At 35.8% G+C, this 14,119-nt stretch overlaps 1 protein-coding gene across 1 annotated transcript in view; it reads right to left on the bottom strand.

Moving 5' to 3' along the window:
• Window positions 1-14,119, bottom strand: part of Vegfc (vascular endothelial growth factor C) — a 103,396-nt gene that overhangs the window by 27,775 nt on the left and 61,502 nt on the right. The window contains exon 2 of the mRNA XM_041673857.1: window positions 508-709. Coding sequence (XP_041529791.1) covers window positions 508-709 — 202 coding nt within the window. The remainder of the gene's footprint in view (window positions 1-507; window positions 710-14,119) is intronic.

The raw sequence follows: 14,119 nt of genomic DNA, 5'->3' as shown, positions 1-14,119 counted from the left end.
GTGTGCGTCTGTCTGCCTGCCTGTCTGTGAAAATAGTGCCCAGAGTGTTATGTACCTTATGCACAATGGATAAACATTCTAATGTTTTAGCAGAAAAGTTAAATTAAGCATATCCCCCCAAAAGGAAATGCATGCACTGCTTTTTCCTAATATACAAGTTTTCTTGAAATATAAACATTTAAACTAACCTAAGTTACTAAAACAAATTAAAACAGTATAGAAAATTTAAGTATTTTCAAATGTTTGCAGTGAAATATTGTCTCAATTCCCAAAATAAATATTTGTTGATATGTATATGCCTTCTAGCTGTGAATTTCAAGAAATCATCTAACTACGTAAAAAGGATTGCCAAAGTGTTTTATTCAAAGTAATTCCACTAATTTCTATTTCCTAATTTTTTTTTGGGGGGGGGGCTTAAAGTATATTGAGCTGGAAGCAAAGGCCCACACCATCATCATCACTGATGAACGCACAAAGCTCTTCTTGCACTTTGCTGCCCGTACTTACTTTTCAGGATCTCTGTGTTATAGTGTGCAGCAGCAAATTTGACAGTGTCCCCTGTCCTTGTGTTGAGGGCAGGCTGCTGCCAGCCACCTTTCCTCAGCTGGCACTTGTACATTTTCCAGTAGTCTGGGTACAGGACCGACATGAGCTCATCTACACTGGATACTGCCCGAAGCTGCTCCTCCAGGTCTTTGCCTGCGAAAGCCTGTCAAGGAAAAGCACACAATCAAGACTGCACCAGGCTGAAAGTTTAGGAAGACAAATTCAAAACACTTATGTCTTAATATGACAGACACAGAATCTGCTAATAAACATCTTATCAACAAATATTGACTTGTTTAAATTTTTATGGTAAAACAGGGTTCATATTAATATTTTGTTCTCTGAATAAGCACAATTAAACTGTATTTGGTTTTAAGACAAATATTGGGCATATGATTTTTAAAATGATTTTAATTTTTTGTTGTATAACAGCTCTTTTGCATATTGACAAATGTGTTGGCTTACAAACTTATTCACGGTCTTGAAGATCATGATGGAGAAATCTATACATAAAGCTCGTGGAAACTTATGAACATTAGACCGATAGTGGTGGAGCCCCCATGGGACCGAACTCAGCCCTTCTTATATGGGAAATAGTGATGAAGTTTGGACTATATGTGAGGTACCTGGCAATAGGACCAGGATTCATCCCTGGTGCATGAGCTAGCTTATTGGTGCCCATTACCTATGGTGGGATGCCAGGCTCAGCCTTAATGCAGTGAGGAGGGTGTTGGTCCTGCCTCAACTTAATGTGCCAGACTTTGTTGACTTCATAAAAGTCCTTATCCCTTAGGAGGAATGGATGGGGGATGGACAGGGGTAGAGGTGGAGGGAAAGATAGAGTAAGGGAGAGAACTGTGAATGGAATGTAAAATGAAATTTAAAAAATAAAGTAAAATAAATAATTACCACATATATATTGCCCATCTACCATATATAAACAAAATGAGATAACTTTCTTCTAAAGTTATACACCAGCATCTATACAACTAGTCTTTAAACATGTAGTCTTTAAAATATGTACATATTAATTTTAATTGAAACATAATTACATAACAGGCTTTAAAAGTTGGATTGAAGGCTGTCAAAGCTCCCGGCTTGATTCTCAGCACTAAGAAAAAGGGCAAAGGCTGGACCGGTTATGGCAGCATGACATAAATACATAAAGTTGAACTTTAGAGGACATCTTAGCATCACTCAGTGACACAATTTCATAACTTCCCAGTTTGTATACATGGTATATTTGCTTGAGGAAAACCTCAGATATGACACAAAACTCAGGAATCAAAAGTTTGGAGATATAAAATGTTTACTGAGGGAGACAACAGTTATGTAGGCAAAGTGACTGAATGAAGCTCATTCTATGAGATGACATCTGTGCATATGACATTCTGAGCATATCAAAATACCATGAGCATGCATGTCAAGACATAATGCATATATATATATATATATATATATATATTGCCAATCAATCCTAGTAAAGCTAGAGAATAAAATAGTAATCAGATATATTTTTAAAAACTGCCAAGTGCAATAAAATTTCATAATGCTTCTGTTAGTATCTAATTGTTAGCCTCTAGAAAATGAGTAACAGGGGGGACTGATTGTGACAGGAAGGTTGCTAGAGCCTTCCCTTACAACTCTGCAAAGACTACAGCCAACTTCTGACCTTATCAAATCACAGAGAAATGCAGAATAGGTCATGTGTTCACTGAACCAAGAAGAGCACCATCAGGATACTTCTACCATCCATGGGAGACATGTACAGAATATTAGATGGACAATAAGTATATATATATTGGATGATAACAATAAGAAAGGAAAAATAATTCTTTTGAGTACCAGTAGGAGCATATATTTGTGTTAGTCAAGGAAAATACTGCATTACAAGCTGATGGGACTTTACACAAGGTTCACAAAGACAGTAGATTTACTGTGAAATCACCTTTTCCATATGTGTCTGTTCTGCCAAAGTATACATGCAAACTCATTGTAAATCTGTCCATATATGAATGTGAAAAAGTGCTATATAGAAAATAAAGAATTGATCAAACAAGTTGCAATAAACAACAGAAATTACAGAATGTAATATAATCACATTACAAAATGATGAGAGAGCTGTACGATTTAAACATGGAAAAGGTACACAATATGTACATTAACACACATAATGATAAGATATATACTTCTTGAAAAAATATACATATTGGATAAATATATACTGTCTTGAGTTAAAGAGACACAGCAAGCCTAGTTATGTTCTACAAATTATAGGGTGAATTTTGTTATTTATTTATTTATTTATTAAAGATTTCTGCCTCCTCCCCTCCGCCTCCCATTTCCCTCCCCCTCCCCCAATCAAGTCCCCCTCCCTCGTCACCCCGAAGAGCAATGAGTTTTAGTAATGTACAGACATAACTCTTAATAATCAGATAAAACTATCATCTATAAGTACATTGTAGGTTCTCAGATTAGCTCTTATAATTTCATAGAATGTGCCTTTGCTATAGTATTTAAATTGTAAGAATCACTGAAAGGGGCAGAGGTTATTACAAACAAATGGAATGAAAGTGGATTACAGGTTGAGCTATCCAGTCCCTTTACCCACCAGATGTTCATTACTGTAATACATTTGTATGAATGACAGCCCTTATCATCGAAAGACCCAGATGATCTCCATCTTGGATTGAAAGATCCTATTATGTTGCCTAATATTAAACTTCATAGCGTTATCTTACTTTGTGAAATGACAATCATGTCTATTCATGGAGTTTTTATGATGGTTCAAAGAAACCACTTAAAAGCATAATGTAACTGCCACAGACAGCAGAGGAACTGTCATTTGCTCGTCTTTAGTTAAAGTGAAGCTTTTATGCTGCTGTGAACACAGGTGTGGTGTGGAATTTCTTATATGACCCCTGCGTTTTTATAATAAGGGACTAGCAAGCTAGTAACTGAGCACTGTTGGCTATGAAGTGGCAGGTGCTCTGTTAGTATTTCAAGGAATAGTGATAGAGTGTCCAGAAGACTTAAGATTGTATTTGACCATCTGATTGTGGAACATTCAATTTGTAATCTATTTTTGAAGATGTGAAGAGGCCTCACCAACCTAGAATGAATTCTCAACTGAGCAAGCAACACGCAAAATCCCTTCAAAGGGAAGAGTTAATTACATGAGAGTCAGGTTAGTTTTAACATACCCTTGAATATTTATTTCACTAATGTTGTCTAGAACACTTAGCTTATTTGCTTGAATATGTGTTGTTTTTGTTTTCCAGAAATCCCACACAGTTTAAAAGTGACAGTATCTTAAAAACATATACATAACTTGAAGTAAAGCCTCATGCAATCTAAAACTGAATGTAATTTTGCATGTCAATGTGGGTAGATCACCTAGGAGATATTAGCAGTAGTCCTTGCATAACTGTTAGCATCTCTCTATTAGCAAAGAACAACCTCAAAGACATTGAGGGAAGCACATAAAGGTGGAACAAATGTCAGAGATAAGGTAGCGACATGATGAGCAGAGAACAAGAGAAGCAATCGTCTCGGTGTCAACGTTATTCGGACAACAATGCCGATCTATACTCCTTGGAATCACACGAGAAAGAGCCTTTCACCTGCACTCTGTGTTTCTTCTCTGTTGTGAAGAAGCCGTAAGAGAAGCTGAGAAAGTGGGTTCCCATGTGTGACCGACAACCTTGTCACTCACTAGTGTTCCTTCAGGTGCCTTGGCTTGATTAAAGTTTGCTCAGGTGACTGGCAGGGAGAAGACATGATTGCATGTAGGCATTTCAATTTGAAAAAGCCCAGGGGATTATAATAAATAGTAAGTGTGAAAAACATGCTGAACTTGCTATGACTAAAAATTTGTTTTTAACAGTCTGTAAACAAATGTCAAGCATTTGTTCAAACTGCTATCGAGTATATAGCATGCATGTATAAACTGGATCTTTATTAATAACTGGATGGGGTTGAAACTCATAGGTAAATCCATATATTGCAATTATGAAAGCTTTTTCCCTTAAATTTACACAGTTACCAAGTGATAATAATCAGAAGTGATAGTGGTTTATCATTCTGTTCTTTTTTTATGAGAGCCCAAAGGTTCATATATAAATATGGTTGCTTACCCAATATATTTGTATTTTAGAAGTGGGTAAAGAAGATGACAGCAATACATAAGCTTAAATACTAAATGTTTGTATTTTAAGTTAGCCATGCATTATCTTTAATGGTGTATTATAAGCAGTAATTTGTATTATCTTACACAATTTATAAGATAGCAGATTGCATCTTATAATTCTAGGTCAAGGTATCAGTTCAATAAGAATAGAGTTTGACTAAACTACAGATTAGAAAACATTTTTCATATTACTTGTTATACACATCACTTCTCTGTCTTAAGAAATCAGATTATTAGTAGATGTCACCTACCACAGTAATCAAAGTCAGTAACTGACACAATTGCTTGCATTACTTTCTATTAAATAGGTTCAAATTAAATTATTAAATTAAATGAGTATTGAATTTACTCATCCACTAAGATAGCAAAAAATAAATATAAAACAAAGATGTGTTTTATTTTTGCTATTTTGTACTACTTAACAATGGCATTTTCATAACACATGGAATTTTCTCTTGGGCGAATGTCTAAAAATTTAAAATCACATCCTAATTATTTAAGACACACACACCACAGAAAAGTGAGATTTAACATGCAATTTTAAAAATCACCTTTTAAATCTTTCTCTCTTATAATCCATAACTATAAAAGGAAACTCAAACATCACCCTAATGAAAGAAATTTTGTAAATATTTTTCCAAAGTCTTATCAAGTCCTTTCACCTAATGTTCTAAAGAAAGGGAAGAGTTGGGCTTATTTCACCCTCCGGCCACCTGCCAACCAGGTCTACACAAGTCTGAAACCACAAAAGCCCAAAGATGGAAAAGGTTATTTCAATTTTAGTTTAGTGTTCAAAGCTTCCTCTGGGAGGTTTAAATTTCTAAGTTTTATCTGAAATGTTGCATTGTAAATGTTGTAAATATTTCTCTCATAAAGAAGAGATGCTTTTAACACCTATTATTTTTAAACAGGCTACATTTTAGTTTGTTACATAGAGATATCAAAATTAAAATAGTGGATTATTTTCCTAATGGAGTTTAAGTGGTATAGTAAAGAATGCTTTATTCATTTTAAATTATGTTATTTCCAAGGCAACCTTCTGCTTCCCCTGTCAGCTCTGCAGTCAACACAATGGAAAACAAGACACGTGAAAGACACAGGACACGGATCACTACTGGTAAGACTTTTTGCTAGAATCAAATTCCCATTGATTCTACTTTCTAGAACAATTAATAATTCTTCTCTTTTTCCCCCCTCAGGTATGACTGCAAACATAGCATTAAACAGATAAACAAAAAAATGTTTACAGCAGGTTTGATTCCTGTCCATCTAGAGACATTTGGAAACATCTAACTAGGTCAAGAGATAACTTTCCTTTTCAGAACAATGAGTGTGTTCCTATTAGTAGTAAGGGACAGTGACCAAGAATATCATTACACTTTTAGGTCAATGTCCTACAGAAAAATTGTCTTAGGCTAATGTTTTAACACTGCTAATTTTAGGAAACACTGTAGGGGGCAGTAGAGGGCTTCATTAGGTGGTTAAGTCAATTTCATGTGATGGTGTAAAGTACACACATCACGTATTGCTCTCAAGACTACTCCAGAAGGGGGAAATATTTTATAAATTTCATTTTGTAAAATTCTTTGGAATTTGAAATGAATTAGTAGGTTGAAATACTACCACCTGCTTGGATTAATGTGTATCACTCAGTGACAGGAGCACGCTTCTGTTTTTACAAAAACCATTCTTAATAGTGTTCTCTTGGCTCATAACAAATAGCACAATGTATTCATTTATATATGGTATTCCTAAGTAAATACAATATGTTGATTATTTCCATTTTATTGTTTATAATTTCAAAAACGAGCTTTACATCTTTGAAAAATGTGCACTCAACTTCTCGAGAGCTGGCTTCGTAGGTAAGCACTGGCAATGGAGCAAGCATGAGGACCAGTTTGTATCCACAGGACTCACATGAATGGGGAGCGGATATGGCAACTGCCTGCAATCTTAGTCCTTCAGAGATAGATATTGGAATTGGCAAGCTCTGGGTTCAAGTGAGACCCCATCTCAACATCAGTGTCAATTCCCGTCTCTATACTCAAAAGCACATATGTGTGCACCTCACACACGTCAGCAATCACGTGTAAAGACACACACACACAAATGAATATTTAAAAATTTGCCTTGAAATTAAAATATGTAATAGGTTTTAAAACATTTATTTTAGTAACATTTCTTTGATATAAAAAAGAAACAACTGGTGCTGACATTATTTACTACTAATTATAATATCAATAGTATGATTTTTAAATTTTTAGTAAACATATATTCCATTAGAAAGTGACTAGATCATGATCACACAGTTTGAGGATCTTTCGTAAACTGAACTTTGGTAACCCCAATCAGATGAGCACACTTAATACATTCTAGCAGATTTTTTTACCATGCTTTTTAATTATAATAGTCCACTAAAAGTAGCTAACATTATTCTGAGCTCTTTAATATGGCTTTTACTTTGCTTTGAGATTACAACAGTAGTGTGTTGCAGTATGTATCCACAGTACTGGGTTTCTTTTCTCAACCTTGTGTTTGTGAAATCGAACCATTCTGTAAACTACTGCAATTCGCTAGTCTGTGTGTATGCAGTATGCACTTGGGGACGGTACATAATAAGAAAAGAAATTGAGACTCATGAATTAATCACGTAATTAGCTGTCCAGATAAGGCAAAAAAAAGTATCAATTTACACTTCTGAAGGCTGTATATAAATTCTCTTGCTCTGCGTCTTTGCCAACAAATATTAGTTGTTTTTTTTTTAAATTTCCAGTTATTTTAATATGTAAGCAATAATATCTCATTGTGGTTTAATGTGTTTGGCTGTTTGCAGAGGCCAAAAAAGCTTTTTATTCATTTCTGTTAACCATTCTTGGTGCTGTTATTGGTGAGAATTATAAAAATATTCTGCATAAAAGCTCTTTTTATTGTGTACCTTTGGATATGTAAACCACAGACATATATTGTGCATCTCTTTTCACTCATTCAATAGTGATTTCTAGTGAACGGAAGTTTTTTATACTAACATTATCTGAGTTTTTTCAAGGTTAATGTTACTGGTATATTTTTTTTAAATAACATTTAATTCAGGATCATGAAAATTGTCTTTCTACATTATTTTCTAAAATTTTATTTTTAGGACAGTTATGAACCTGGAATTATTTGTCCAATATAGTGTGAAGCAGATGCCAGAATCCTATTTTCTTATATCTAATTTATCCTGCATCATTTATTCAGATCTCCATCACTTTTGCATAGAGCAAAACTGATCCCCTTCTCAGGTATCTGTTTAATTATCTACCCCTATGCTAACACTAACTGTTCAATTAAGTACTAGAGACTGAGCCCAGGGTCTTACAAGTGCGGGTAAGTAAATACTCTACTGTAGAATACATCACCAGTCCCTACAATAGCTTTACAATGAAGCTTGATATTAAGTATAGTATTTGGATAGTACATGCGATTTCCTTATTTTAACAGCATTGATATCCAAAATAATTGAAATTTTATTTCTTTTTCTTCTATCACAAATTTCAGTTACATTTGTTTGAAAAAATATACTTCATGTTCTCTATTTCATAAATCAGCAGGTCTAATGAAACATCCAGTGCTTCATATATGGTACGTACTAAGGACTACTATAACCAAGAGTGTTGGTAACAACAGTAACCATCTAAGCACTGTTTTAAGAGTATTCACTCTGATAGAGCAAGTTCAACTTCAAAGCACTCTTCATTCTCAAGTTCTTATAACCTATATTCTGTGAAACCTCATTTCCCCCAATCATATGTGCATGTTAATATAAAGCACACGTTGCCTACCTAAAGACATATGCTTAATACAGTATCTGCCTAAGATCTGGGTTTTCTTGCAGATCATATTTTGGGGAAGCACATGTGCATAACACGCTTTCAGCACAGACAGACAAACTTACTTTTTTATTCTTAGCCGCCACATTTACTGTGTGCATGACCTAATTTAGGGTTCATTTCCTCAACTGAAACAGCTCTAAAAATTTAATGTGATCCTGCGAAATAAGGTATGTAAGTAGGCAGACACTTATTTATGGTTTCCTAATTTCCTTAAAGTTTCTTTCCATATTAACGATGTTTTATTAGTATTGTTTCATGGCTGAACTTGAACTGAATTTATTATGCCAATCTATTTCATATAAATTATTGTTTTCTTTCTCCAATGTTTCTATTCATAAAGCAACATTCATTTATTTATTTTTTATTCTTTTCACTTATGGCCCTCTATGTAGGGGAGCAGGAAACAACTATTTCTCTTTGTGACAAGGCACTTTAAGCCTTTCCACAAAAGCTGAAATGTGCTCAAAGTTATGAAATCTCATGAGGAAGTTTTAAGGTGCATCATTACCCCAAAAGCGGCTTCTTTGTTTGTAACCAGATCCCATTTAATCCTATGAGGATGGAAAGTGGGGAGAAGAAAAAGGATATGATTATCCGTGAGGACACAGACCAGAAGAACATATTCCAGCTACTCAAGAGAATTAAGACAGAGCTCAAAAGTCTTGAGAACGAGAAGCCGGCCTGGTGCTCTGAATCCTTAGTGGTTTTTAAATGGTTACATGATGCCTACACTTTAATCTAGGTGTGGGGATGATACACAATTTTAACAGCTTCCTTAATTCCACCACCTATCCCATTTAGTCAAGTGTCAGCTGCAAACAGCTGAGACATTGTTAAGTACCCTACAACCCAGAGGATTCAAGGATTTGCATGCATAGTTCTCAAAACAAGCATAACACACACCAAGGCTTACATAGAAACAGAATGTGTTTTTCCATTCCTTCTTTCCTTCCTTCCTTCCTCCTTCCTTCCTTCCTTCCTTCTTTCCTTCCTTTTTTCCTTCCTTCCTTCCTTTTTTCCTTCCTTCCTTCCTTCTTTCTTTCTTTTTTTCTTTCTACTTTTCTTTCTTCCTTCTTCCCTTCCTTACCTTCTTCCTTTTATCTTTGTTTTTCAGGCTTGACATTCTCATTAAGTCACTAATTTTTGTATGCATATATTCATTTATTCAACAAACATGCAGACCTCTGTCCTCCTGATGCCATGTGTAGTATGTACTGAGTTACAAAAATGAATAACAGGATTGCTGCCCACAAAGAACTCAAACAGGTGAAAAAATCAGATATATTGTGATGGTTGCATAACTCTGAATCTTCTAAACCTATCAAATTGTAAAATATAGGTTGGTAAATTGTATTATATATAAAATATGTCTCATAATTGTTTCAAATAAACAAAGATAACCTCTGTTTATTATACCAAACCAGGACGAAGTCGTCAAAACTCAGTCCTGGAAGTGTTAAAGGACATAGCCAACAATGCGTGAAGAACAGAATGCATTTTACAGAAAAGGAAAGCTTGTCTTCAAAGGCATGCAAAGTCTACATCTTCAAAGGGAGGCAAAGTCCACATAAGAAATGTCCAGGATTAAAGTGAATGGGAATGACAAGTGACACTGGAAGCTACCCACACTTTCCTTTCTAGCCCTACGTGGCTAATCTTGAAACCCATGCTTTACTTATTTGTGTGAAACTAAATGGGTCACGTGTTTTCTCTTCTAAATCATCTTGTATACCCCTGAAACCCTGAAGCAGAACTATGATCTGTCCATTAAGAAATATATTATTCATATGTATATATGTATATATATATATATATATAACAATGCCTCTTCAGCTGACATTTGGAATGTAGTCCTAATACATTTTAATGTATAGATAACAACAAAACTAATTATGTATATTCACAAACAAACACTGTATAGTGAGGTGTACCTTGGGAAACTTCTATTTCCCATACTTAACCATTATCTTTGTAAATAACAGAGGACTGAGACATGCTAGCTACGCAGCCTCTACCTTTAATAAAGTATTTTAAATGAACGGCAAAAGAGAAAAGATTATGAAGTAACCACTTTCTACTGAGTAACTACAGTGTGCCAAGGAATGTTCTAGGCATGTTATACTGGAACAAAGTCTCTGCTTTGTTGCACTTTGTAAGCTAGAAATTACGTATGTTTATTTTGAGAACTAAGAATCCTAAATAGCAGCTTCCCGAATTTCTTCTTTTCGAGGAACTTGCAAATCTTAAGACATACCTGTTTTGTATAAAAGCAATTAATTCCAGACAAATTCTCTGTAGTTTATGTGCTTGTGTCTAAAGGATTCCAGATTAGTTACTAAAGTGTCAGGGAGAGGAATTTGTTGCTATGAAACAATGTTGAGGAAAACAAAGTTGAATTATTTAACCAGAAGTACTGCATCAAAAAACATAAAACTTCTCTTTTGTACTCTCACCAACTCATGAGTTGTTAAATTTACTTTCTATGATTAAAACCTGTGCGAGAACTTATTTCAGAGAGGCAAACTATCAATTTTCAATTGTCTTCTTAATAATCTCTTTACTAGCGTTGGAGAGATGGCTCAGTGGTGACAAGAGAGTTATGCCCTCCCAGAGGACCTCAGTTCAATTCCCAGCTCTCCACATAGGAGACCAAATGACTGCATGTAACTGTAAATCAAAGGATTCCAACACTCTCTTCTAACCCTGAGAGCATCTGCACATACATGGCGAACACACACACACACACACACACACACACACACACACACGTGAATGAATGGATGCACAAATAAAATCCGTTAACTCATCGTCTTATATGATGACACTAATTTGGTCCACAGTTGTATCTTGCTTCTAGAATGTGTGTGTGTGTGTGAGGGGGGGAGGGCAGAAAGAGAGAAGGATGGAGGGAGGGGATAGAGAAGTGGGCTTAGCAGTTGGTGGTTAGATTATGCAGCTATATACTTTTTAAGGAAGCTGGAATAGGAACTATTACCACTATATCTAATTCATCATTAAGTTTGCCTGAGGTCAGTTCACTTAATGAGCTCTGGGAAAAGTACTTAGTCTGGGAAGCCACACACACTTCCTTATCACGCCAGGATTCCCTAGATCCCTAACTGCTTACTTTAAGAATGTCACTAAGCCTGTTCCATTACTCACTGTCAAGGCTGCTTTCGGCAATGCCTTCCCACAACATATTTCCTCATTTCACGCTTTGTGCAGTTAGAATTTCACAAGACTGTCGGCAGGTGTGTCATTGCAAATACTATTATTTGTACAGGAATAGTAAGGAATGAGGCATTCCTTCCTAACAGAAGATGGAAATTTAAAACCAAATTCCGTGTAGTAATAAATATTTGCTGTAACCTTCCCAGTCCTAACAAACTAGAATTTAGACAAATGAATATGGTGTTAAAAACTCAGTTGATCTTTAGCACAGACATTTCTACCTTTCTGTAGGATAATGTAAGTGGATGAGTCGAAGTTTTCATTAAATAAGAGAAGAAAACTATTATGTTAATGGAATTTGCAACCAATATTTATTCTTTAAATCTTAGATTTTAGCTTAAGAATAATCCTAGACCACATTTTCTTTCTAGTTTAAAATCTTGACCTGTGGAGGTCAAGTTTAGAATTAAATATTTACATTCTCCAATGCTTTGTGCCAATAAGCAGAATTCATGTTTAAAGTTTCACTAGAGGAAACTATCCATTTAACTGAGGCAGCAACTTTCAAACATTGCACTCTCCTGTCTGCTATTAGCTTCCTGACCCGAAGATACAAGCAAAGCATTATGGAGCTCAGTTCGTTTGATTTAGTTGGTAAAAGTCCAAATTGCGTATTTACTAAGATTTTCTAGGTACAGTTCTATATGACCAGTATATTTACCAAACTGGATTTGATTTTAAGATAACTGAAATGAATATTCTTTATTCTTCTTGTCTGTTGGACTATTCCTAAGATATCACTTGACTTGAGAAATCAGGAGAAGAAGGGAGAGGAAGAGAGCGAGGAGGAGGAATGTGATCAAGAGAAGAAATAGGGAGAAGAGGAGGGGGAGGAGGGAGGGAGTCAGGAGGAGAAGGAGAAGGAAAGAGAGAAGTAGGGAAGGGATGAGGGGAAGGAGGAGGGAGAGATGGGTGGAAGAAACCAACTTATCTATCTAGCAGAAAATCATGTCAACATATTTGCTTTATATATTCATTAATACAATTAATATTTATTGGATATTTATGTGAAAGGAGCATTTTATGTTTCTAGAGGGCCCACATTTCCCAACAGAAAACTCCAGTAGAGAGGGGAAAATAGAGCATGTGCACCGACGCCATGTTCACAAAACTAGTATGTCACTACTCTAATCTATTCATTTTGTTCTGAGAATGTGGTATTCTGTCAACTTGAATGTATAAAGAGCTTTAATAATCTCCACTATAACTAGCTCAGGCTGACAATGAACTGTTAGCAAGCTGTTGAGCCCCTGTTCAATTGGTCTTATCATTGTGTCTTACCAACATTTCCTCGAAGAACCAAAAGGTTCTTCAAACCAACATTCAAACATTCAAACATTCAAACATTCAAAACAAGGTTTGAATGTTGACTCTAGTCCACACCCCCAATGACAATGTGATAGTATTGGGTCCCAGGAGGATAACCATAGAAGGCAATAGAATATTTAAGTGGTGGGGTTCAATGGGAGGTTCTTTGGGTTACTGGGGACAGGCAGCTAGCAGAAGGAGGTTGTGTGACCTTGACCCTTTCTTGTCCTCTTTTCCTCTAGGCTCATGATGACTTAAAATCTGGCTGCACTAAACACTCCTGGCATGGTGCGCTGCCTAAGCACAGGCCCAGAAGCACCTGTGGATAGACTGGAATCACATGTAAGCTTCAAATCAACCTTCTTCTGTTATAAATTATTTACCCCAGTTATTTGATGCAGGGATGGACATCTAACTAACAGGTTTTTTTTTCCCCACTACTTGAGTTTAGAGAGAACCTCATCTCCTTTCATAGGTGATCACCTGGGGTATTTGATCAAATCTCACATTTCCCAGCCATTCCTGGATCACATCTGATCACTTCGTCTGACCTTCAGCAAAAATCCCATTTCCAAATCTTTCTTTTTCCTTTCAAGAAGACTAATCAAATGCTTTTCCATTCTTCTCAGAGGCCATTAACTCCACAGATGTCTGCATCACTTCTGTCCTTATCAAAGCAACTCTTAACTGTTCTTGTTATTGAGAGTTCTACACACACACACACACACACACACACACACACACACGCAAGCACGCACATACACATACAAGCACACACTCCAACAAACAGATAATAAATACGAACATACAAAGAAAATATCAAGCAGATAAAAACACTCCTTAAATCCATACCCTCCTTCTTCCCTCTCAGAACTTAAGGGTTTAGAGGGACTCCTGTTCTCTGCCCTTCCTTGACAGTCTACTGTCAGCGTTCCATCTGGGTTCTTTTACCCAGAAGTCCCCTGGAACTAGC

Source organism: Microtus oregoni, unplaced genomic scaffold (assembly GCF_018167655.1).
Source record: "Microtus oregoni isolate MIOR12 unplaced genomic scaffold, Mior012 000024F_ref0000369, whole genome shotgun sequence".
NCBI classification, from domain to species: Eukaryota; Metazoa; Chordata; class Mammalia; order Rodentia; family Cricetidae; genus Microtus; species Microtus oregoni.
Note: the sequence above shows the minus strand (reverse complement) of the source record. Positions and strands in the feature narration are given on the sequence as shown.